The sequence below is a fragment of the Melospiza melodia genome, chromosome 2, assembly GCF_035770615.1.
Source record: "Melospiza melodia melodia isolate bMelMel2 chromosome 2, bMelMel2.pri, whole genome shotgun sequence".
In the NCBI taxonomy this organism is placed as follows: Eukaryota; Metazoa; Chordata; class Aves; order Passeriformes; family Passerellidae; genus Melospiza; species Melospiza melodia.
Window position 1 is genome coordinate 122,079,012 of NC_086195.1, and position 25,228 is coordinate 122,104,239.

Here is a 25,228-nt window from a genome sequence, read left to right on the forward strand (position 1 = left end):
GCAGCCGGCCGTGGGGCAGCGGCAGCGAGGGCCGGTCACGGCAGCCGGCCGTGGGGCAGCGGCAGCGTGGGCCGGTCACGGCAGCCGGCCGTGGGGCAGCGGCAGCGAGGGCCGGTCGCGGCAGCCTGCGGTGGGGCGGCCGCCCGACCCTGCCACGGACACGCGTGGGGCTCCGGCCGGCAGGGCCCAGCGCCGGGGGCGCCGGGGAAGGGCCGCCCTGGGCCGCCCCCGCCCCGCGGGGCTATTGTTGGGCGGCGGGGCGGGCAGGCTGCGCGGCCGGTTCTCTCCCCGCCCGCGCTCGCTGGCCCCCTCCCTCTCTCTTTCTCTCTCCCCGCGAGTTTACCCAGCAGTGCTCTGGTGCGGGCGCGTTTCCGCCGGTTTTTCCTGTTGGAGAAGGGAAGGGGGAGCTGTTCTCTCTCTCTCTCTCCTCTCGCAGTATATTTTTTCTCCTCCTCCTTCTCCTCCTCCTCCTCCTCCCCGGCTATCTTTGTCTGGCTCGCAGCAGCCCGCTCCAGCCCCGCGCCCCTGCCCCGCCACCGCCGGGACGCGCAGCCCCTGCCCGCCGGTGCCCGGCGCCGTTTGATGCGAGGGCAGCGCCGCGGGAAGGGCTCGGAGGCGGCGGGGGCTCCGCCGCGGCGCTGGGCGTGAGCCGCCCCCCCATGCGAGAGCGGGGCCGCGGCTGCCACTGCCGGCTCCCGGCGTGAGCGCCGCCGGCCGGGCCGAGCCGTGCCGTGCCATGCCCGGGTGCGGGGCGCATCGTGAGGCTGCCAGAGGCTGCCGGCACCGGCGCCGCTCCTGCCGCCGCCGCGGCGACATGGTGTGAGCCCGCTGCCGCCGGGGACGCGCGGGCAGCCACCGACTCACCCGCTCACCCACCGACCGGCCGGCCGGGATCCTCAGGGGGATCCAGCCCCGCACTGCAGCGCGGGGAGACGGACGGACGGACAAACTGCAGCACCCCTTCTCCTTCTTCCTTCCCTTCCTTCACCTCCCTTTCTCTCCTCCTCTTCCCACCATCCATCTATCTATCCATCATCCCCCCCCGCCAACCCCTCCCAATGCTGAAGAGTTTCAACCCGGCGGGGCTGGAGTGAAGAAGGGAAGGGCGGAAGGGAGGAGAGGAGCGGAGCTCCGCGCAATTCACAGCTGCTCCAGGGAGGGGGGAGCGGCCTCGCTATTATTTAACAGAGAAGAAAAAAATATTTAAAGGAAAAAAAAAAAGAAGATACGGGAAAATGGCGAACGATTCTCCTGCAAAAAGTCTGGTGGATATCGACCTTTCCTCCCTGCGGGTGAGTGCCGGGGGCCGGGGCGGGGGCCCCCCGGGGCCGGCGCGCCCCTTGCCGGGGCTGCGGGGCCGGTGGGGTGGGAGCGGCCGGGCCCGGGCCCGGTGCCGGGGCGCGGGGGGCCGCGGCCGCATGGGGGGAGCCCTCCCGGGGGCGGGCGGGGGGACCGCGGCCCTGGGCTGCTTTTCCTTTGTTTGCATGTATTGGCATGTGCGTGGAAAAACAGGGCGCAACAGCTGCACGCCGCCAGCAGCCGGGTTCGCTGGTTGGGCTCTGCCAGCAGCCATCGCCTGAACAAAAATGTAACCCCGCTTCTCTTCTCCCTTTTCCTCCCCCGCCCTTTCTGCCCCTTCCTCCCCCTAGGACCCCGCTGGGATTTTTGAACTGGTGGAAGTGGTTGGCAATGGCACGTACGGGCAAGTCTACAAGGTTTGTGTCAGAATTTCTTCTCCTTTTGTTGTTGCCGATTTTCCAGAGGGTGCCCGGTGCCTGCGCCGGGCTGAGCACACGGCTGAAGGCGAGCCACCCGCGCTGGCCACCGGAACAGTGAGGGGTGGTAGAAGTGTTGCCCTTGTCCTTGTTGCTGGCCTTGTCAAGTTTGTCAGCCCCTTGGCTTCTGCTTTTTCGGAATGGGTACAAATTACTTTCCCAAGTACCCATCCTGTAATGATGAAATACGCCTTTATTGTCCTTATTCCTCTCTGTGCTCCTTCCAGAGAAATGACCAAACCAAGTGGACGCTGTCAGAGTCTGGCTCGGTTATACAAACACGTCCACAGGCTTACTCAGCTTTGCTGCTGGAAATCCTTATGGAAGTTGCTGCTGCTGCAGTGACTTTAGACAAAGACATTGGCCTTAATTAAAATTGTCACCCGGTTTCCTTGTGAGTGTTGAAGCTGTGGAGTTGGGGGCGAGTGCATCTGGTGGGCTGTGCAGAGATGAGGGGTGCAGAGTGACAATAATAAGTGACCAAAGCAGAGAAACTTATTTTGTGGAAATCAGAATTCCCAGAATAACCTGTTTGACAAGTGTATGACTTTAAAAAATAGAAATCAGAGAGTGCTCATATGGGTGTGAAACTAGCCTACTTTTTCCTTTTTTTCTTCTTTTTACCCTTTTGTGTGCAGTCAGTGTAACAAACAAATCTTGAGCTTGCATGACTTTGTAGTGAGTGCTAGCTACCAGGATGACTAATTATTTGCACAGACAATACTTGGCTAAAGATTGAAAGCTCTAGCCTTAAACTATAGAAATGCAAGATGCATTTGGAGAGAGAAGGAGAGAGGTGAAGATGCTTAGCTGCTTGTTTGGGTTTTTGGTTGCTTTTTTGTTGTTTTGTTTTTCTTTTTGCTTATAAACAAGGGAGTATAATTGGTCTAAGTTTCCCTGATGGCAAGATACTGCTGCTTGCAGCTCCAGTAACTAAATAAAGCGCTTTGCTGCCTCTTCTGCAAATGAAACACATGTCAGTTTGTTTTGAGGGCGTGAACCTCAGCCTTCCTGATGGAGAATTAGTCTGCCTGCGCAGTGTATTCGTTGCTTTTTAAGACTTGAGCTGGAATAGCCAGGCTGCTGCTGTTGCTATAAAGCTGGAAAAAATAATGTGGCTCAGAGGGTCACAGGAGAGGGGGAAGATGAGTAAAAAGCTGCACGTTGACACAACCTCAGCTATTTAATTTTTTTCTGCCATTTCAAAGGACGCAGTTTTTTTCTGTAATCATTTGTTCCCAGAGCTTGCATCATCTTATGAAAAAAAATTAATAGGGTGTGAATGTGGGACTTGAAACTCTCCTGTTAATTATTGCAATTTAGTGCATTGTTTCTCAGTGTACTTGTTAATGCTTTTGAGTTAATGAGCAAAGTTCTCCTTAGTTTAACAGTCTTGACAACAGAAATGTTAAATTTAATTTTCTTTAAATAAGGTAGAGCTCTCCCAGAATAGTTAGCATTAGAAATGAAATATAAATGCATGGGCACATGTATTTATTGGCTTGGAAGAGTTGAACAAACACCTGATGTCTAAGGGCATTGGTGTCACTGTGATAGCAGGGAGCAACAGGCAGCCTCTTTTATTACTATTGGGCCTGCTAGACAGTAATGAATTGACAGGTGTTTCAGTTTGGGTTGGCGCTGCTTCTTCCTAGGTATTTGCCCACATTTGTGTACATGCACTGATAATGTGGACACCTAACAGGGCTGTATATAAACAAATAATACCAAACCAAAAAACTTCCTTGCTGCGATGAACATCTTTCTTTTTAAAGGAATGAAGTTATGTTAAAAAAAAAAAACACAAAAACAGCTGTTGCAAAAGTTGTTGCAAAAAAACCCCAACATTTCTTGGCCATTGTTTTTGGTAGGAGAAATGTTCCAGGGACACCCAAAGATGAGACTGTATGTGTGTGTTTTGAGGGCTTTCATAGGAACTACATAACCGAGGGAAAAACGTGTTTATGCCGTGTTTGCTCGTTGCCTTCCGCTTTCCTTCTACCCAGCAACCACTTCTTGAAATCCCTCTTCCTGGATGGTTTTATTTCCCTTGTAAGCGGTCTGTCATCCCGAGGGGCTGGGGGTGGCGTGCCGCTGCTTTTGAGGAGCCGAGCTGCGAGGTGCGGTTTGATGCACTTCCCCGTTCGTGTGCCGGCATCAGCGATGATGTCACCCGGGAGCGGGATTGGCTGGCTACCTGCCACTGCGGGAGGACACGGAGCGAGCCGAGGGGCCATGACGTTATCTCTTTGTCTAGCTCACGCCGCCGCCGATGATGCCGAAGGTCGTTTGCCCGGCTGGGCAGTCCGCTTTCCAGCGGCGCTGCGAAGGGGACGGCGCCAACCTGTTGAAAAGCAGAAAATAGCCCTGTTGTTTCTCCTCTTTGCCTTAGCTGAGCGAGCTGGAAATAGCTCATCTATCTGGCTGGAGATGTTTCTGTAGTTAGTTCTACCTTAGCGATTTATTTAGCTACATGTAGGTGTGTAGATGTTTGTACATGTATGAAATGTGAGGGCAGCCCTTAGGTGTTTGGCACCTAAATGCTGTGGAGTTAGTCCCGCATTTTATGCATTGAATGGGTTGGCTGAGGTGGAGTGTTACTGTGGGCCTGGGACCTCAGTGGTGAGGGTAAAAATACGAAGTTTTCTGTTGCTGTGCTTGAACTGGGGTAATGGCTTTAAACTGAAAGTAGATTTAGATTAGGTATTGGTAAGAAATCTTTTGCTGTGAGGGTAGCGGGGCACAGGAACAAGTTGCCCAGAGAACTTGCGAATACCCCATCCCTGCAAGTGTTCAAGGCTGGGTTGGATGGAGCTTTGTGCAGCCTTGTCTAGTGGAAGGTGTTTCTGCCTATGACAAAGGGGTTGGAGCTAGATCATCTTTGAGATCACTTCCAACCCAAACAGTTCTGTGATTTTGAAATCTATAGAGTTTTTATTATTTTCAGCTTCATAACCTTGCTTACACGTCTCCTGTGTGTAAGAAGAAGCCTTGTGTGTCAAGAGCAGCTTGTTATGCAGTGGTGAAGTAAGAAAGGAAGGGGTGTTTGGGGAAGCCTTTGCCCAGTACAGGGGAAGGGGCAGAGGGGCAGCGGGCCTTGGCTCATTCGTCCAGGGGCTAAGCAGAGCTCTACTGCTGCTTGGACATCCTGGGGAATGAGAGTTGTTTTCCCTTTTGTAGTTGGTTCTAAACCCGACAACCATGGCGTGGAAGTTGCACCACTTAGATTAGAGAGAAGGCAAAGGGTTAAACGCTGCCAAGTACGGTCAGCAGCGTTCCCTTGGAGCCGAGGCAGAGAGGACCCGCCGCCGCAGAACCCCCTGGCTCGCTCCTTCTCACACTTTTAAGGAGTCCCAGGCCGGTGCTGGAGTTGGGAGGGGGAGTTTTCCCTTGGGTAGGTCGGTATCAGCTGGCGGGAGCCGAGCGGCGTGTGCGGGCCGGCCCGGGCCGCGCCTGTGCCCGCGGCGGGCGGGGAGCCCCGGGCCGCCCTCCCGCTGCCCGCGCCGCTGGGCCCGCGGCGGGCAGGGCGGCGTCCCGGGCTCGGCACGGCCTGGCCCGGCCTGGCCCGTGGGGGTTCGGCCCGGCCGGACCCGCCGTGCTGCCGCTGGCGTGTGGTGCCCCTGGGATGGCGCACGGATGTGCTGCCCTCTCCTTCCCTCTTGAGTCAGCCCGGTCCCGCTGCCGTGTAACTGGGACTCGCAGCCAGCTCACCGAGGGATCGGCTGCCTTAAGGGCTTTTTTTGATCTTTTGCAAGTAGTGGGAGAAGCATTTTTAGCATTGCTGCGGTTAAATTTTAGTCCAGCAGTAAGCTTAATATGAAGTTTGGCTTGCACCAAATGAGAACACTCCTGAAATTTGTCTCAATATAAGGTCTGAACTGGGTGTTTGCTTCCATTCTGGTTTTTCGTATTTTGGGTTTTTAATGCTAAAATTACCTGTGACCTAAAGGCAATGGGTTAATACTTTTGAAATTTTAAAATCTCTATCATCTGATCATTCATAGAGGCATAAAACATTGTAATTTGCTATTGACACTGAACTATGTTAACTTGCTTAGTCACTTTCTCTTTTGTTGTGTATATGTCTGTTTTTAAAGACACCTAATGCTTTAACCATTGTGAGTGTGCTGTTACATCTCACAGACATCGTAATTCTCTTGTAGCAGCAATGACTGGGGTGGAAGGATGTATTTGTGGGAGTTCTGAGGCATAGCAGGAGTGCACCAGAAGGATGAGAATTAGGGGATGATACTCCTAATTGCCCTCAACGCAGGCTGGAGTGACTTTTTCCAAGAGTCTTGTAATAGTTAATTCATAGTGAAGGCTTCTTTTGTTGATCTATGTTGCAGCCTTCCAAAACTGCATGTAAATGATGTGTATTGTCTAACTGCTGGCTCGTAAAAGGAAGTGATGTAAGATGTGATCGTTTAAATGCTGATTTGAAAGTAAATTAAAACTTTGCTAAATGTTTTCCCATGCTAAGGATACCCTGTTTTTGTCTTAATGGACTTTCTGTCTTACAAGGTGACTGTGTTGGGGGGTTAGGAAGATAGGACAGTTCTTGGTATTCTCTAGAAACTCAGTTAAGGGTGTTTTTTCCGCTCTCTCTCCCCTTTGTTTCTCTCACTGCTAAAGGGACGTCATTGTGGATTCAAATGATTTTGTTAAACATGAATACAATTCCAGTCTTATCACTATAAAGACAAACTGTACTGGGGATCAGTGAGGTCACTGGCTTTCAGGAACTGGTCCAGACCAGCTCTCTTAAGTATGAATTGCACTTCTTCCCTTACTCCTCTGATTTTTTGTGGATTGTGTTGCAAAGTGAGACCTTGTTGTTTTAGAAGGACCAGGCAGCAGCTGGAATGTTGGCATTTTTTTGGATCCTTCAGCTAGATGTTTACTCTCCTGTCCTCCCCTAAACTGGCTGAACTTTTGACCAGTTCTCCATCACCCAAATCCTTCTTAATTAAATACACAAAAGCTAGGCAGGTGGCCAGTGGGGATTACTGATATTTATTTTTATTAAAAAAAAAAAAAAAAAAAGAAAAAGAGAAAAGAAAGCAATGTGCCAGTTGTGGGTAACCACATGTCCCTCTTGTTCTTCCTCCCCCAGTCCCATCTGTCTGTTTGCAAAATGTGGGGCTTTTGCAAACTCCTGGGGCAGGGACTCCTTACTCTTCTAATTAGAGGAGGACTCAGCGGTCTGAGACTTGGGTGTGTGCCGGCCTTCGAGGTGATGGATGTAACAAGATCCGGCCCAGAGTTTTGTGCTGACTCCTAGAAATATTTTTCGGCTTTCTATCAGAAGATATTTCAACTGGCATGGATAAAATTTCAGTTGAAATCATCTGGTACTCTCTCCTTGCTTTTTGCATGTGTGGGCTCTCTCCACGCCCTTGGTGGGGGTTTTGGCTTGTATGGGTGGATGGTTTTCCCTATCAAGGTCTCCTTGCACCAGGCATGAGGAAGGTGAGCTTTATCTGTATGGCCTGGGGCAGGGGCTTTTAGTCATTTTGGGATAGTGAAGAAAGGAGGACTGTACAGCTTCCATTCCTTACTTAATTTTTATTCTCTCCTAGCAGTGTCATGTAGTTTGGTGATGTGTTGTTGTCAACTTCCAAGCACCAGAGTCTTGGCTTGATAGTGTGCAGAAATCCTTCTTTTGGTCTCTGTGATGATGGCAGGTCTGCACCTCCCACCCAAGGGAATGATGTAGAGGAGCATCCCCAAAGGCAGTGCAGCATTATGAGAGGTGCTCACCCTTTGCATTTCCTTGCCTTCAGCATATACATTTTTTAGTATAAATTTTTTGGATGAGAATGCTAGCTGACTTTTCTCATGTGGTCTAGTATGTGTTTGTATGTACACATTATGTTCTAGTCATCTTTTCAAGTGGTACTTACCTTTGAAAGAGTGATTTTAGCCTGGTACGTTGTATGCCTACCCTCCTGAGACCTGTTTTCTGTGGAGGAAAGTGGTATTTTTGTTTTTTTCCATTTTACATTTTTGACTGTACACTCTGGCTCCACCAGGATTTGGGGAGGTTGATATTTAAGCTCAATAGCATTGAGTTGCACAATGTGAGCTTGACTGTAGTCAAAGTTACAGTAAGATCCTTATCTGCATCGTTATTTTAGGTCTCAGCCCACAGAAAGTGGTGGAAAGAATTCTGCTTGCTTGAATGAGAGGTGGATTTGGGAGGGGATCTCATAGCTTTGCACAAGAGTTCTCTTATCAAATACTTTATGTTTGTAATATTGTGGGTCCCTTATTATTTCTCAGGTTAGCACAGGCTCTAGAAAAGATGCTGTTGGCTCTAAAATCAGACAGCTGTGTGAAGGAGGAGGAAAAAGCCCACATTGGTGTATACCTCTTGGGAAACCTTGAGGCAGCTTTGATTGTAGAGGGCTAGGGGATTTTGACATTGCATATCAATATTATTTTTAAAGTGTGTTTTCTGCTTTGGATGTGTTGTTAAACACTTTCACAGAGGCACAAAAAATATGACACTAATTAGAAGCTGTGGAGTACTACTGAATAGCCAATATGATGCTGTGAAGCTCATGATACCTCCACCTAAGCCTCATTCCTGGTCCTTGACATATCTGAGCAAGGCTTGATGTGTCTCCTCCAAGGTGGCCATGGGGCCCTGTAGACCTAACTCATGTGGTATCTATTTCAGTATTAGAAAAAGGACAGGGCAGCTTTGTGAAAGAGGAGCAAATACTGACTAGAGACTTGATAGTATTGCTGGCAAAGCACTACCCTGCTCTCTCAGGCTTTGCTGTCCTGCAGCAGGGTGAAATCTGCTGTTCTGAGTGTAATTAATAATTACAATTTGACCTCAGTGGTGTTGGTTTTAATTTGCTGCTGATTGGGAAATCTGTGAAAAGTACCACTAAAGAAAGATGAAATCACAGACACTGGGGAGTGGAGATGCTCGCCCTTTCAGAGAATTTGCACTTTTGAGGCACATAAGGATCAGGTAGAGGTATGGATGGAGTAGGCTTCTCTCCACTTTACTTAGAAATCGGTGCAACTAAGTCCTTCTCTAATGTCCTGTGCAGCTCAACTGGGCATAAAGGTTGTTCACAATCTTCCAAAGGTTCTTCTATAGCCTCCTGCTTGATCTCGCATCATAGTTGCAAGTGAAAGGTCAAATCTATGGGAAGATTTGGAGTTAGGAAGAGATAGTAGGACAATTCAGAGAGAAGCAGGCTGCTGAAGGTGAATTTACAGAGGAAATCAGAAGATGAAGGAGAATATGGCTTAAATGTAGAGAATGAATTAAGGGACTGTTCATAGCTGTGGGCAAGAAAAAGTAGGGTGGAGTCAGGAAAGTGCTAAATATAAGAAAAAGTAAGGGACACTTTAGTTGTTAGTAGAAACATATTAGCTCATGTAATTTATATTAAAATACATATATTATGAAAGAGATTAGCTTTTAGCCATGGCAGCTGGCTAGTCAGCCAGGCTTTGGGCTTATGCACTCCAAGGGAATGTTCATGGATACTGGTTTTTGTGCTGATTTCAGCATGGCCCAGGCTGAGGAGACCTCCTTTGGCCCACCTAGCTGTGTTGTGTCCATGTGCCAGAATAAGGGATGTCTTTTGGGGGAGATTGTTTCACACTCCTGGCAGAATGCTTCTTTCCCACTGGAGCCGCACCTCCCCGGTTGCTCTGGCACTGTGGCTGTCGTTTTCACTGCACAAATAGGACACTGCAAGTGCCAACAGGTCTTGATCGGCCTGTCTAGCAATAAAACAGCTAAGGTGGTAAAACTCCCAACATGGATGCAGTTATACTGGTATTGTAGGGCTTATCTAGTAATGTCTCTGTCACCTCCCTTTGGAGCTGTCCCGTGGCGCACTGATAACAGCTGCACTCCGCGCAGGGATTGCAGTGACTCAAGGCTTTGTACCTGTGGCTGAAGGAGCCACATGAACTTAGCCACTCTCTTCTTGGAGCAAGGTAGTGCTACCCCTGGAGAAGGTCTGCTGTGGGCTGCAGTCAGGATGTGGCTGCTGGGGCTGTTGGTGGTGTACCACGCACGTTTGTGTGCTTCCTCCCCTGCCCCTCTGTTCCTTGAGCACCCCAGTAGCTCCCTGCTCTGGGGCTGCTGGTCAGGTCCACTTGCTTAGTGCTCTTCTCACCACCCTGGTTGAGAAGGTCCTAAAAAATCCCTCTGGGCACCGTAGGTTTGCAGCTTTGGAGGTGTGGTGCTGCTCCACTCTGTACCTGGCTTTCCTTCTAGTGTCACTCTGCACATGAAAATGCAGATCTACACATCGTCTGTGGCATCCCTCTCCTTCTTCTTTGATTACTTACTCTGTGATGTCTTATCCCCCAAAATGCCTTTTCCTTTGGTTTGTCTAATCATGGAGTTCCCCTTACTTCACTGGATATTTTAGGGCTCTGAAAGTTGTGCTGGTTTTATGTGTGAATATTTGGGTTACCATCTTCTGATGTTGTACCAGTCCATGGTATGGACTTGTTTGCTGTAGTTCCTGCACTTGGAAACTTCACCAGAGGATAGAGGTGAAATGGGAAAGTGTTGCTTAGATAGGTAAAAGAATGGCAGCCGCTCAAAAGAATCGGTTGAATTAAATCTGTTTTATTGACTCCCTGTGGACTACCAAGGCAATAGTTTATTCTTGCTGGTTTACCTCATAGCAGGCTCTGTTAAAAATTACTTGAAGTCCTAAAACTATGACAATTTCAGCTAAGTTCTGGCAGTTTCAAGAGTTTCTTCCCAGGATTGAGAGAGGGTAGCTGTAGAGAATGACAGTGGGCAAGAGTTCATTATTCTGATTTAAACTCTAAGCTCAAAACAAAATAAACCTGTCTTAAAACTTGCTCCCTAAACTTTGAGCAATCTAATGGTATTGAGTTGTTTTGTTTTCAAACGCGAAAAAGCTTAAGGTCTGTGAGTCTTAATGTGTTACCATAAAGTATTCTATGCCCTGCTTGGGTTTATGTATCTTAGAGTCAGGGACCCCCAATATTGTTTTGGTTCCTTAGTTTTGCAATTCCCAAAGAAAAATCAGTAGAAAACTTTAAAGGAAGTGCAGCTGTACCCATCTTACAAGGCTGTTTCCAAGAGGGAACACTTTTAACTGAGTTAAAAACCCTTACAGATAGGGGTGCAGAAGGAAAGCATGCTTTAATCCTTGCTATAATCCACACCATGAGCTACTGCAATAATCAAAATAATTCTTGGGGGAACTGGTGCAGCAGAAATAATGATGAGGTATTTGCTGACTGGAAGTCCTAATTAAGTTTGTTTTGTGCTTCCCAAAAAACTGATAGTGCTGTGTATCTCCAGTTATGTTACGGTGGCCTGATAGGTGAAAAATGCATTTTTCAGTGAGAGCTGCTTTTACACACAGATGCTCAGTAATTTATAGTTTGTTTCTGTGGAGTGGGCCTGGATGGTGCTTCTGAAGATGCTTAAGTAGGTGGGCTGCTTACTGTCCTTTTGCTGTCTGATGTGAGCTGTGCTCTTGGGCTCAGTGGAGAGAAATAGAACATGGAGTGGCCTCTGGAGATAACTACCCTAGGATGAGATAAATTGCTCTTTACCTGAGTTTTTGTCTATTCGTTAAAATGGGAACTTTTGATGAGTGTCTGTCTCAGTTTTATGTTGTTTGAATATCTAAGATTGGACAGGTTGACCCCACTCTGTACCATGCACGTAGCAGCTCTTGCAGTCCATGTTCTTTGTGGGGTATCTAGTAAGAATGAAGATGTCTTTGTAAGTGAATGTATGGAAGTGAGTGACATGTAAAACCCCACTTGCCCATCATGGAAGGGAAATGTTCTCAAAAAGCTTGTAAGTGACCTGTTTTTGCCTGTACCAAGAGGTGAATGTGCTAGCTCTCAGTTAGGATTCTCTGCACTCTTATATGAAGTATGGTAACTTATATGAGACAATTTTTCTCAATCAGATCCCTCAGAAGTTTTGCAGAAATAAATCTATCAATGTGAAAAGCAGTCAGTGCCTTGTGTCTCCTCTCTGTGCTTCAGCAGTAAGCATAGGGTCATTCCTGTACAGGTAGATTATACATCTACAGAGAACACATTTAATCTGGGTTACTGTTTGTCAGGTGAGAACTATACAGGTACTTTAGTTTTTTGATGATCTTGATAAGGGTTGTAATTAAGTGCCTGACGTTCAAACTGTTTTTTTCAAATGTGTGCTTCTCTGTAAGGTATCCTTTCCCATCAAACCTATTTATTTATTTATTTATTTATTTATTTATTTATTTATTTATTTATTTATTTATTTATTTATTTATTTATTTATTTTTCCCACCTGTGTTGTTGTAATTCTTCTTCCTGTCTGTAGGGTCAGCTAGTAGAGTTTAGTCTGGTTGGGAACCTTGTGTTTAAATCTCTCAACCTGTTGTAAATCCAAGTATCTTTTCTCTGATTAACACTTGAGTTTTCTAGAGACAATATCCTGGATATTCCTTCAGCAGCTACAGCAGACATTCCTGAAGTATTTGAAGTTTCAGATTCCACACCAGTTGTTAAACTGAACTTTCAGTTGCATGGTAATCTCCTGTATAAACACAGAAGGAAGTAGAACTCTCATGTGGTTCCCTGATACTCAAGTTATCCACTGTGCTTTACTACAGGGTGAGGAGGTGGGAAGGAAGTATGGTGGGGAACTGATGTAGTTTATTCCCAGCCATCCAGGAAATACGTGACAGAGGTACAATCTAAACCTCTGAACACAGAGTAGTTATGTGCTTTAATCAAAAGAGACCCCTTCTTTTGCCTTAGTACGGGCTGGGGTCAGTTTTTGTGCTTACCCATGCCAAAGAGAGGGAAGACTTTGCATGCTGACCCTATGGTGTCTTAAAAACTGCCCAGAGAAAGGGTCTGAATGTCCTGGGGTGCCTGAGTGGGTGGATCTCATAGAGCAAGTCTCATTGAACCCCTGCTTGTTTTACTTGTATTTGTGGTGTAATGATGTGCTGGCATGCAGTTGGTGAGGTTTGTGCTTAAGTGTCTTTTGCAGAAGGGCCTGAACTGTATTGCTCATGTGTAACTGTATTGCTGTCTGTAACGGAGGTGAGGAAGGTATTAGGTTATTTTACCATGACTAAACAGCAGCTTTAAGACCTTTAAAATTGGTATATTGACATTTATGAGCAGATATCCCATTACAGTGATAGCTTCAGGGGCCTTCTGCTGCATATGAGAGCTCTTGGTTGCTTTAGAAAGCAAATAAATAAGATTTTAAAGGTACCCTAACACAGCTAAGCATGTTAAATGGAAAATGCAAGGTGATGCTGTATCCTTAAGATTATCCTGTCAACCGCTGCCATTTCAGCAGATGAAGTTAATGATGTACTGTTGCAGGAGAAGGAACAAAAGGTGCATCATTGAGAACTATGGGGAGTCTGGGATGTGAGGGCTTGTCCTGGGGTCTCCTTGGAGTAGTCCCTGTGCTGCAGAGCTGGGATTTGGCAGAGCTGGCATCACTCCAGGCTCCCTTAACTTCTCGCCTTCGCCTGTGTTTCTGGTGTGGTCTTGTGGGGGAAGAAAGAATGTCAGCCTATTAATAGTGACAGCACAGGCTTTCTCATCTTCATCTCTTAAAAATCACTGGAATGCTTTGAATAACAAATAAATGAAAAATCTTTTTTTCTTTTTTTTCTTTTTGCTTTTGTTTTTAATCTGAGTGTTGTGAAAGGTGTACTTTGCTCTTCTTTGCTTTCCCCCATGTGGAACACTCTGAAATTCTCTGACCTGTCTTGTCCTTGAGGACTATGGAGAACACTCTGTACAGCTCCCCCTGTGCATTTTCACCAAGAGTTAAGTTCTGGGGTGATGACAAGTGAATATGGAGAAAATGTTTCAAGTCATGTGAAAGAAATGTTACTTGCTAAATAACTTGAGTGTTAAAAGAAGAAATGGGAAAAGCTTTTCTTAGCCTTTTTGCAATCTTATATGGCAAGGAATGAAAATCTTTAATATTGACCTAATTTTATTTGTATTTAAGATCAAAGAGCCTTTGTGAATGAGTTGCTTGTCTTGTCTGTCGGTGGCTTTATGGTCTTCTGAATGGCTTGAGGCACTAAATCAGTTCTGAGTAATGTTACCTCTCCTTAGGTTTCCTCTGAGGTAATGGAAGAGTGCTCTAGTTTCTTCTTCAGGAATAAAGATGTATTTGTTATTAAGACTTCCTTTGATTTTGGAGGTGCCTCCTCATGGACCAAGTGTTGTGGCAGTGCTTGTGCTGGGCTTTGGGAAAGGATGAGGGAAATGGGCAGTGAAACCACTGTTATTGACACTGCTGCTTTGTTCACAGATCAGGTCCTTGGCTTTGGGGTGTCCTCATCTGCTGCTGCTCTGCACCTCTGAGCTCTTTGCTAGCAGAGTGTGTAGTGAGCGCATGCTGGTGTTGTAAGAAAGCGTGTTTTGTATACATATGCTATGGCTGCACTGGGCTGTGTGGGAAAGGGGAAGGTTATATATATTTTGTACTCACCATCAGAAGGATTTCCTGTTGCAGAAAGGAGAAGGGAAGGTTAGGCAGACAGATGGAACACCTTGGGTGGTATCTGGTTGCTTTATTCCTGCAGGGAGAGGGACCCTGCTGGCTTACATGATTCAGAGCTGTGCTGAAAGCACTGGGTCTTAAGAGATACCTGGGGTTGCTGGAGAATCTCTTGACCCAGTAGCACCATGATGTGGATTTCAGTCTTTCTATGTAACTCAGGAGAAGATGGGAAAAAGAAATATAAGCAGCATTTCAAATCTATAAAGATGGTATCAAAGTTTATAGATCCTTGTGAGTTTGGAAACAAAGCCATTGGACTTGAGTATTAAAGTGTTTTGTTACTGCTAAAATCTGTTCACCCTCTAGGATTCCTATGCTTAGGAAAAGAGGAGATTGTTCTTAAGGGAAGAATCCCAAATCCTCTTCTTCTTTAAGAATTCTTTTTGTGGGTGCCATTGTCTCAGCTGTTGGCTGTTGTGAGATGGCTCCTGTGGCTGAAAACCCACTGAAGAGGGTGTGGGTGGTGCAGTACCTCTGGGGTGGTGGCTGTGTCTGCTGAGCCTTGACTGCTTGTGGGTCTTTGTCAGGGGTGGTGGATGCTGCTGACTTGGCAGTGCCTCTTCTCACCTCCTCTGCTCCGAGATGCTGCTCATTTGTGGGAGTGAGAGGTGCCCAAGAAACAGGGAATATCACAAAGCCACCTGTGTTGCTGAAATTTACCAAAATCTGTCTTTTTGTCAAGGTTAGCTGAAAAGTTCGGGTTGTGTTTTTCCTGCAAGAGCTCTTGGTTTAAAGCTCCATTAATTGTGTGTCAGTTTCTCTATGTGTTATGATAATAATCAAGAGTGCAAAAGACTAGATTTATTTCAGTAAACGTTTCACCTAGTAAAATTTTATAGCTTTGTCTTTAAAGGCCATTCCTTTTTCTGCTGTGCAGACTGTGCACCCAGCAGCAGTACAGAGTGTTTCCCTGAGAGATGTGTTTATAACCTGACCTTGAGATGCTGCTCTTTCCAAGATAAGGACAGGGTTGTTCCCAAGGTGCTCAGTCCTGAGTGTCTTTGCTAGGCAGAGATTGAGTTTGCCTCTGCTGTGCTGGATTTTGTGGGTTTCTTTTAATAGTGACTATGGACAGCTTTGAAAGATGATAAAAACAACATGCTGAAATGACTGGAGACTGAATCACAGCCGTCAGCAAAACCACCTCGTTTCGGGTGACGGCAGAAAGTCTTGTGAGCACTGAGCCAAACTTCTCTTCAACAAATCTGAGATTTCATGGTTTGGATGTTTTGAGAGAAATGTTCCGAACATCTTTGCTGTCTTATGCCAGCAGGAATGCACACCTTAACAGATTGACACCACCTGTATGCTCATGATTTAAGAGATGTAAATGTCATTTGAAAGATAAAGAAGTGTGGGGGAATAAGAGCATGATAGAAGCAAATCCCTGTGCAGAGTTGAGGTGTGTATTGGTTTAGCTTAGATTACTTTTGTAAAGCTAGAAGTGCTTTGACTCTCCAGGAACAGACCCTGTCTGCTGAAGTCAGAGGAACTAAAATGAGAGTCAGCCTGGCTCTGGAGCTTGTGGTTAGAGCTGTGTGGGCAAAGGCTGGCGCATTTTTGGTTTGAGACAATATTCACTTGTCAGACTTGTGAGAAAGAAGTATTCTTTCTAGAAATAACACTTTTCAAAAGTGTCTCAGGTCCTTAACTTCTGTGATTTATTCTTTAATATTTTCTAGTATAATAAATTTTGTAATTTTGCCCTTTTTCTTAGTGATGGCAGGCTTCTCTCTCTTTGTGTCGTTTGTTTTGTCCTTGCTGTCTTCCTTCATACTCATCTGATGTGGGTGAATTCCTCCTGCTAGTCTCCCTTCCTCTAAACTCTACACTCATCATCTTTTTCATTTCTTCCTCTAGGCTTGTCTGAGGCTTTTTATTTTTGTCTAAAAGTAATTAACAAATAGAAAGGGTATGGTTAAATCCACATAACCTCTGGTATATTTGCTGTAGTTCTGTCAAGATGAATGAAATATATTTGTTTTTACATTATTGTGTTGCTCCACATGCATTCTGTACCTTCTTTAATTTTTTTTTGTGGTCTCTTTTTACCCTGGGTTTCGGAAGGAATGAAGATTTGTCCACATCATTTTGTCCTCAACACTTTTTCAGCCTCAGGGTGGACTTCAGCTGAGTTTTGATTTGGGTTACGGGTCTGAAATCCTTACGAGTTTCATTAAAAAAATAGATGAGTAGGTAGATAGATGGGAGTGAGAGAGCCTGTTTGCTCTTCTCCTCCCCCCTGCTTCTCAGTTAAATCCCCTCATTTTTGGTCATTGGGTGGTGTGTACCCAAACGTCAGGTGACCCCTGCTTGCAGATCTGTCTTCTGCTCAAGTGGGTATTTTTTTTTACCCTGGTCTTTCAGAGGAAAAGGCTGGTGCCATTTTCTGAAGTTCGGTGTTCCATCCCCCATCAGTCAGAGGAGCTCTGATAGGGGGGGATGCTCTCTGCTCTCTCTCAGGGCTTCTGTCTCCACTGGGATTGAAGATGTGAGATCTGGATATGCTCACTAAAGTGCATTGAAAGTCTTTGTCTAGACAAGGCATGCTGCCCTTGACACATGCTGAGTTGGTGTGGTTTAAAGCCTCGGTACTTAGTGTGTGCTAACCTCGGGAGGTAAATCCTGGGCTAGACAAGCCCCCTAAGGAGGTGGTGGACAAGGTGGGGATTTCTCTGCATTTATTGTGACTTCAGCTGGTGCCTGAATGCACAGCTAGTAGTAAACAGTCATTAACCCTGGATGCTTTTTCTCTTGTCAGCTCCTGTCTGAATAGGGGCTTTTTCATGACACATGCTTGTTTGCTCATGTTTCTCTTTTAAGGAAAGCAGTTAAACTAGGCAATAACCACCAGTAATTCAGTGCTCTGTTAAGCATGTAATAAAGCAAGCCCCAGATCTCTCTCTGGAGCCATTAGAGACTGCCACCCTTTGTTTCTCTCTTGGTGGGGAGGAGGGAAGAAATGGGGCACGACCGGCTTTGGTGTGGGAAGGACAAAAGGGCGCCGAGCTGGGGAGAGCTGTGATGGGGCAGTGCCCCCAGGACAGGCACCACCTCCTGCCCCGAGAGTGCCGGGTCAGAGCCCAGCCCCTGCTCTCTGCCTCTGGTGGCAAAACGTTGTGAGTCTGCTTCAAATTTGTTCAAAGAGGAGTTGCAGCCCCTTGTGATTGGTGCCAGTTCGATGGGTTTCAGCTCATCCTTCTGATGCAGGCACCTCTCCTTGACTACAAGGCTTGCTATCAAATTGTGACCTTTGTTTAATCCAAGAGCAGCCCACCTGTGGGCTAGGCAGTAGCTGATTCTAGTCTGCTCTGCTTGCAGTCATTGCTAAAATACAGCCTTCTACAAAGTTATCAAGTGGACTTTCCTAGAATTTTTTTTTTTTTTTTTAATAAAACGAGTCCATGCCAGTGTTGGCACAGAGTAGAAACAAAGCAAAGGCTTTAACCAATATGTGGATACATACTTAGGACACGTGTATTACAGAGTTCTGGGAAACTCTTACTGTAAAAAACAAAATTGAAGTGCCATCTTATTTCTGAACTGCCCCTTTAAGCCTAAAACACAGCCTCTGAAAATCAGTTTGCTCTTTAACAAAGAGAATGGCTTCATACTCTTTCTCTCTATGATCCTGCAAAAAGCATTTCCAGAGGGTACCTTTCTTATACTTATGCAGAACAAATTTTAGCAAAGCATTTAACTTTCTTCTCTCTTCAGATTTATGAAAATGAGCTCCATCATGACTTTTCAAAGTGTGGGTTTAAGCAGAAAATCTCAAGGCATTTCAGTGCTGGTTCTGATGCAGCTGTTAGTTTAAGAAATCTCTTTTTAAACTGGGGGTGGCTGTTAATTTTATTCAGGAGAGGAAAATGCAGTGTTGAGCTGGATAAACCTTAGTTTAGCTGATACTTATTTTGAGATTGGGTGTGGCAGGTAAAAAGACGTTCTGTCAGAAACACAAAAGAAGAAAGACTGGTTTCAATTTTGTTACACCTTTTCTAAAATTTTCTAAAATTTTAACCACCTTTTCTAAAATTTTAACCACCTTTTAACCACCTTTTCTAAAATTTTCTAAAATTTTTAACCACCTTTTCTAAAATTTTCTCCTGCAAGATAAATTACCAGCACTGCCATTTGGAGAGCACTGTCACCCCCTGATATCCTGCTTTGACTTCTTTGTTGCAGCACTTCTGCCTTTTCAAAATGTATTGCACCATTCGCTGTAGGATGTTTGATATATATGAACTTTTGTTTCTTGCTCCTCCAGGTGTGAGGAGGTGCCAGGTGGCTCTGTAAATGCTGAATGGCAGTGTAAAAGACAATAGGTGCTAGGCAACTGTTAAAGAGGAAGTGGGGGAACCGAGGGAGGAAAGCAGGTTGTCTCTGTGGGTCTGCCTTCTTTAGCTTGGCTTGAAGCTTCCACGTGGACCATCACCACATCCTGGCTGGCTCTGTGGGTTAGCCCATGTGATTGTCCCCCTGGGACTGTGTGGGCATCATGGCCTTAAGAAATGGTCCATTTAATTTGTCTAGATGATAATAGCATTTGATGGGGGAAGCTTTGAGTGTGGAGTTACTGCCTTTGGAGCCTGGAGCTTAGTCACAGTATTCCTTGCTGATTGTTCTTCTCTTCCCCAGATGTGTTTGGGTGATCTGTTCCATGCACAGGAGTGATGCTCTCCCCTTGGGAGCCATTCACCCCTTTGCTTTGATTCAGACCCTGCTCCCCAGGAGCTGCTTTTCCTGTCCTTCCTGGGTGTGGAGTGGATGGGAGAGCAGGGACACACAGCAGGCTTATTATACTCAGTTTCCCAGCCTGCCAGGTTTACCAGATGAAGTGAAATTAGTTATCTATTCAGAGTTTTTTCACCTCATGGATGAATTGAGAAGGGTGTCAGGGTGTCTATGGCCTTGTGCCATACAGTGAGCAGTGGAGGATGAAGAAACTGCTGTAGGTCTTGTCTCCAGCCTTCCACATACTGATTGCTCCTGTATCCCCAATTCAGTCTTTCAGGTGCTGGATAGTAATGCAGTGGTCTCCCTGGTAGCAGCAGACAACAAATTATAAAGATCAAAACTCTGTCACTTGGATATCTGCAGTTTTGAATGTACTTACATAGCCTCTTTTCCCCAGGAAAAGCATAATTGCATCTATTTTTTAAGATTCCCTCCACTCTGCTTCCCCCCTCCCCATTCCCCCTTGATCTCCAAGGAGGTGACAATTGTGGAAGGATTGAGCCAAGTCTGGTTTTTTAGGTATTAGGAGGTACTTAGAGCAGTTTCTGCTGAGACTGCCATCTGGACAAAGATTGATTTACTGAGGAGCTGCAGTGGTTCCAGGGGAGGACTGGTTACATGGGGTGTGTGTGGTGCCAGCAGGCTGAAAAGGCAGAAAGGGAAGATACAGGCTGCTCTATGGTTACTTTAGGACACTGTGTTTCTTGAAGTTTTTACTGGATGAAAAAAGCAAGTAGTCGTTGCATTTGGGCTTGGTGCTGACCGAGTAATATACTGAGTAGGCAAAGGGCTCTAATCATTGTTAATTGCTCCTATATGGCAAATTCACTAATAATATTGGTGGTCAAGTACTTAAGAATCACTTTTTCCTTCCAGCGATCTGGTCCTGTACCTGTACCTGTCCTGTAGAGGAATTGCTGAAAACAGCTTAGGCTCTTGGGAGGAGTTTAAAATGCAGTGTATTTCCAACTTTACCCCTTGAAGTGTTTGGCTCTTGCCCTCGGACATGGATCTTGTTAGTCCTGCTCTGCTGAATTTAACTGGCTGTGTTTCATGCTCTCTGTGCTGGAATTGATGAAGATTAGAGCTGTGTGGACACACCACACATGTCCCACTCTGAGGGCATTGGACCAGTGGGGCTTCACATTAGGCACCAGAAGGATTAAAGGGCATGCTTTGGAAAGATACAACTTCATCGTGCTGATAAGAGGCGCTGAGCACACAGGAGGGAGAGGGGGTTAATGCCCTTTTTACCCAGAGTCTGTTTAAAGAAAGGCAGTAATTTAACTAAAATATACATCCACAGTTCCTTTCTGTTTAAACTGAAATTACTGAGTAAAGAAATGCATCCTGGGAGCAGATTAAGCTGTATGCTGGGAAAGGAGCACATTTCTCTCAAGCTCAGTTGACAGCAATACGCTTCAGGGTTTTCTGTATTAAATATTTGATAAATCTCTAGTAGACTTGAATTGTGTATGGTTTTAATTAAAAGTCTGCAGAATTCTGACATCTTTTTTTTCATTGTGATCCTTCATCATGAAATGACTACTTGGGTATAATTGTTCATAGCCACATCCTGGTGATGGACAAGAGTGATCCCTGTGGAGCTGGCCATAAGGCTACATTTTCAACTCTGGGAGGTTGAGAAAGCTCTGATATTGAAATTTGTTGCCTCAGAAATGTTAAGTTAAATTTGTTCTATTATCATAAGGTTGGTTTTATTGTATTTCCTATACTTTATTAAAAATCTATTATTAAAAGTGCAAACATATGTATTTCCTTGTAATGAACCCTTTCATTTTTCTGCTGTTATTTTTCTGCAGCAGTTTGCTATAGGATTGTTAGCAGCCAGTGCTTCCAGGCATGGTGGGATGGGGAGTGAGGAGTGGTGCTCCTCCTATCTATTTAAAAATATTTTATTTTACCAGAAAATATTTAGGTTTGTTTGGTTGGTTTTGGTTGCTTGTATTTTTTTTTTTTTTTTTTTTTTTTGAGCTGGAGAGAGGTCATTTCTCCCTGTGTATTCTAGAGCAGGAGTCTGGATTTTCCTCTCTTGTTGAATTATATTTTGGGCATATTTGCTCATCTGTGTGCTGTAAGTATGTAGGTGCCACTGGCCTCTGTGCCTGTTTGCCTTCTTCCCCCCACTCCCAGCTGGACACAGCCCAGCCCAGACTTTTCTCCTGCCCCTGCATTGCATTCCCAGCCTTTGGATGAACTTGTCTTGTCAGGGAGCCATGGGCACAGGTGATTTCTGCTGAGTAGGTGCACGTGCATTATGTCCCTGTGTAATTTCTATCAGCCAGTGCAGTGGTGTTCTCAAAACACTGAATGGAGAGGAGGGAGGTCAGGGGGAAAAGAACCGAACCAAACCAGCCTTGAGCAGTAGCTTGTAGCTGTTTCAGGCAGCCTTGCTGCTGCTTTATCACTCATGTGCTTGGGGCCTGCAGACTCTGGACTGCAGAGGATAAGGAAAAAAAAATAAATCCACTCCAGAAAGAACTTGATTTGCTTATTCACAGTACAGATATCTTTCCTAGTAAGAGCACAGATTTTTTTTTAAGGGAAAAGTGCTGATTCTGTGTGAGCAATTGGGATATTTTGTTATGAGTAATGATGAATACATTCCTTTGCAAAGCAGGACTGTTGAAAAACTCTTTTACACAGCTAGGGGTACAGGCTGGTGTTTGGTGGTCTTTCCCCATTTCTCCTTATTTTAACCAGGTCTGCAGCTATTTGTCTTTGAGAGACACTTTCTGGAGATGTTTTCTGTGACTTAATTTTCCCCCCTTCCCAATGGTATTTTCTTGGTTTCTCAGCTTGCATTTTCCATTCTTCAGAATATATAATACTTGAGACATTAGTCTTTCTTCAGTCTGTTTTCCATAAGGTTATAGGTATGTAAGAATTGCTGGAGACAGCTAAAACAAAAGACATTCCCAGACAAGAAATATAATACAAGCCACCTGAGTAGCCTGGTCTTGTCTAGCAACCCTCCTTTTTTCCCCTCACTCTCAGGGCCTCCATGAAGTCTCTCCCCATCCGATTTGCCAAGTGCTTGGTTGCCTGTTAATCACTGTAATAAAAAGCATGTTTAAGATCAGGTGGATGTCTCGGGATTCTTGTCAAGACTCTATGGCTCCTCAGTCTCTGCAGCTTTTTCCAGCAATGAGTGTGGATGGAGTGACTCAGACCCCCACAGTGCAGCTGAGCCAGCAGCTTGCCTGTGGGTACAGGCTCGGCCATTTCCCTCTTACCCCCTGCGTTGCACAGAGACAGGCATCAGGCAGATCCTCATTTTTCAGGAGACATCAGGGAGGTTGTGTTGTGTGTGGCTGGGTGGAGGATGTTTGGTGTGTGCACACAGCACTAGTGAAACTTCTGCTGAAGGGCTGCAGCTCACCCTGCTCCTTACTCTGAGACCAGATGTGTTTTAAGGGGTTCTACTACTATGGATGGACAGCCATGGAGAGCTGCTCTCAGCATGGATGTGGGTCATAGGGTCACGGGCACGTAGCTGATGAGGGTTGGTCTGCCAGGGCTGGTGTGAGCCAGGGATGACCCTCTGGCTGCCTGCAGGTTTCAAAGCTGAGCTCAGGTGGGAGTGCCTGTTGGTGGTGTCTGTGTCCACCACCTGCCTCAGCCAATGCCCGTCAGCACCTTGGTGTTGCCCAAGCTGGTTCAACTCCTTGTCAATTCATCTCTGTTATACAAGTCATTTGCTGACAAAACAAAGATCTGGGTCACTGCTCTTAAAATAGATTCAGCATTAGGCAAATTGCTCAAGCAAGCTCTCCTTTCCTCTGAGAAAGCAATGTCAACTCAACCTCATAAGGATACCCCTAAGAAGCACAGCATCCTGCCACAGAGGCCCTGTCAATTTAGCACACTTGCCTAATACACTTTCAAAATAGCCCAGCTATTTGCTCAACATTTGACTTGTGCCTTAGGGAGTAATGTTTTTTTTTGTTACATTAATGCAACTATATGCATCAATATGAATTGTTTTGGGATTTTTTGTTTGGTTCGGGTTTTTTTGGTTTTGCGTTTTTTGTGGTGGTCCTTGCAAATAATTTCTTTCTTTGTGCTTTCATGCTTGGAAGTGTGATCAGCACGTTTAACTTTCATCTGTAACAGCCATAATAAATGATAGCTGTATAAGGTGATTGTTGCCTTTGCTTACAGGCAGAGTCTGGTGGTGCCACTTTCATCTTGATAACAGCCATCCTGTAACTGCTTTGAGCATGCTGTGCCAAGTTCACGTGTGGGTGCACACCGGTCAAGGTTGAATTACTCATGAAATAAACTTTTAAGGTCACAGCCAGGCTTCTGTGGACTGTGATCCTGAGTTTATAGCACAATTTGCTGTACCACGTGCCCTGCTCCCCGAGTTCTGTGGGCTTCCTGGGCCTGGCTGCAGAACGTGCTGCCTGGCAGTCTCTTCTGCTTGTGCAGGGGATTTCTTCCACTTTGAAGAGGCCTGCTGTTCCTGGGAGTGGGACTGGAAAACACAGATCAGAAAAGGGGAACTGGAAAGCAGGATATTGGTTCTTCTTGCTAATCAGAGTTCACCTCTCTGCATCTATTGACGTTAATAGGAGCATGGAAATCGTAGTAGCCATTGGTTTGAGGAACTGTGAAGTCTAGATTGGAGTTTCCCAACTGAAGAGCAGTGGTGTGAGTGCTCACCACATACAGGGAATGCTAACAATTCTGTGGTTTCTTAGCAAGAGCATTTGGCAAGTAGGGAGTTGGGATGCAAGCTCTTCCTTAGGGATGTGATCTCTTGTCTTCTTTCCCCTACTCCAGCTGCTGTGATGTAGGAAAGTCTTGATAGATTTCATCCTGCTCTCTTTTTGAAGTTCTAATACTTGTGTGAATAAAGTCTGACTGGTTTGGGAAGGAGGTGATACAATGCATATGGCTTTGTGTGATACATCATCATGTGGCGTGTCTCCTAAAAAGTTCTGTGCCTGCGCACCCAACAAGACTGAAGTATTGTTCAGGTGAAGAGAGGATGGTGGGTTGGCTGTTACTGACACTTCTTCCACTTGGAAGAGGAGAGGTGGGGATGCTGTTATCTACTTCAGCCCCCTCCCAGCAGTGTGCTTTCAGGAAAAGCAGAGTGCCTCAGTGCTGCTGAGGGGTAGCAGGGGAGGGCAGGCTGACACGAGGAGTGGCTGTTGGTGGGTACCAGTTTTACCCTCAGTGATGGACTGAGGAACAGAGGGAGTCAAACACTTCTGTAGAAACTGTCCTTGATGGGAGCAGAAAGCTCCCTCCCTTATCAGGCCTGTGGGGCCCAGTGGTTTGTAAATCCAAACTGTCTTTGTTGTGTCAGCTAAGAGACAACATTTCTTCTCACAGACTGGGGGAAGAATCAGGGATCACCATGGTGACTATTAATTAAGTTTATCTACTTTCCTTGTGTTGAAATGTTACTTTTTTTCTTTTTTCCTTAATGAGGAAGCTGAAATACTAGTCAGTGATTTTAAACAGCCTGCTCCAAAGGACATTGCTACTTTAGAAACTAACTCCTTTATTTTGCAGTGTTGCATTGAGGTTAATCCTGACCTGGAGCCTAGCATTTGCTTTTTCATTTTGGATTCTTTCCACTCCCAAATCACAGATCTAATCAACTTAAACAGAAATGAAAGATGGCAAACTGGGAGAAGGCTTTGTAGCTTTGTTTTCAGGGAGAGGCTGGTGCTTGTCCTGGTGGAGCCTTTTTCAGTGATGCTTTGGGAGCAGAAAATACTTGTTTGCTCCAAATCATTAAGTCATGAAGATGGACTGAAGAAGGGTCAAAAATTGTTTCAGGGGTTGTCACTCTTTTTGTTTCGTCTGCTCTGAAGTTTTGCTGTACTCACCCCAGCCCTGAAGCTGACTGGCATTCAGCTACTGTTACATCTTCATTTGGGAGTTGAGATCTGGTCTTGGTTTTTTGCTTAAATGTTTTATTCAGAAAGGTGAGGACTGGGACAGAGAACTGTTTGCTGGCACATGGGTGTGCTTATGAGATTAGACCCAGAATCATTCATGTGGTAGTGCTAAAGTAGTGTGATGCACAGAGTGGAATTTTTCAGCAGAGTGATGCTGTGCTGCTGTACACATCAGATTCTTGCTGTATCTTTAAAAA

The 25,228-nt window shown here is 45.7% G+C and overlaps 1 protein-coding gene across 9 annotated transcripts in view; it reads left to right on the plus strand.

The window, feature by feature from the left end:
* The first annotated feature begins 800 nt into the window (after positions 1 to 800).
* Positions 801 to 25,228, plus strand: part of MAP4K4 (mitogen-activated protein kinase kinase kinase kinase 4) — a 165,384-nt gene continuing 140,956 nt past the window's right edge. For 4 of the 9 annotated variants that reach the window (XM_063149805.1, XM_063149810.1, XM_063149807.1 and 1 more), the window contains exons 1-2: positions 802 to 1,292; positions 1,650 to 1,715. In XM_063149805.1, the coding sequence (XP_063005875.1) occupies positions 1,236 to 1,292; positions 1,650 to 1,715 (123 nt within the window). In that variant the 5' untranslated portion in view covers positions 802 to 1,235. Of the gene's footprint in view, positions 1,293 to 1,649; positions 1,716 to 25,228 lie in introns of all 9 variants that reach the window. The other 5 variants (XM_063149809.1, XM_063149813.1, XM_063149806.1 and 2 more) reach the window with 4 other exon arrangements.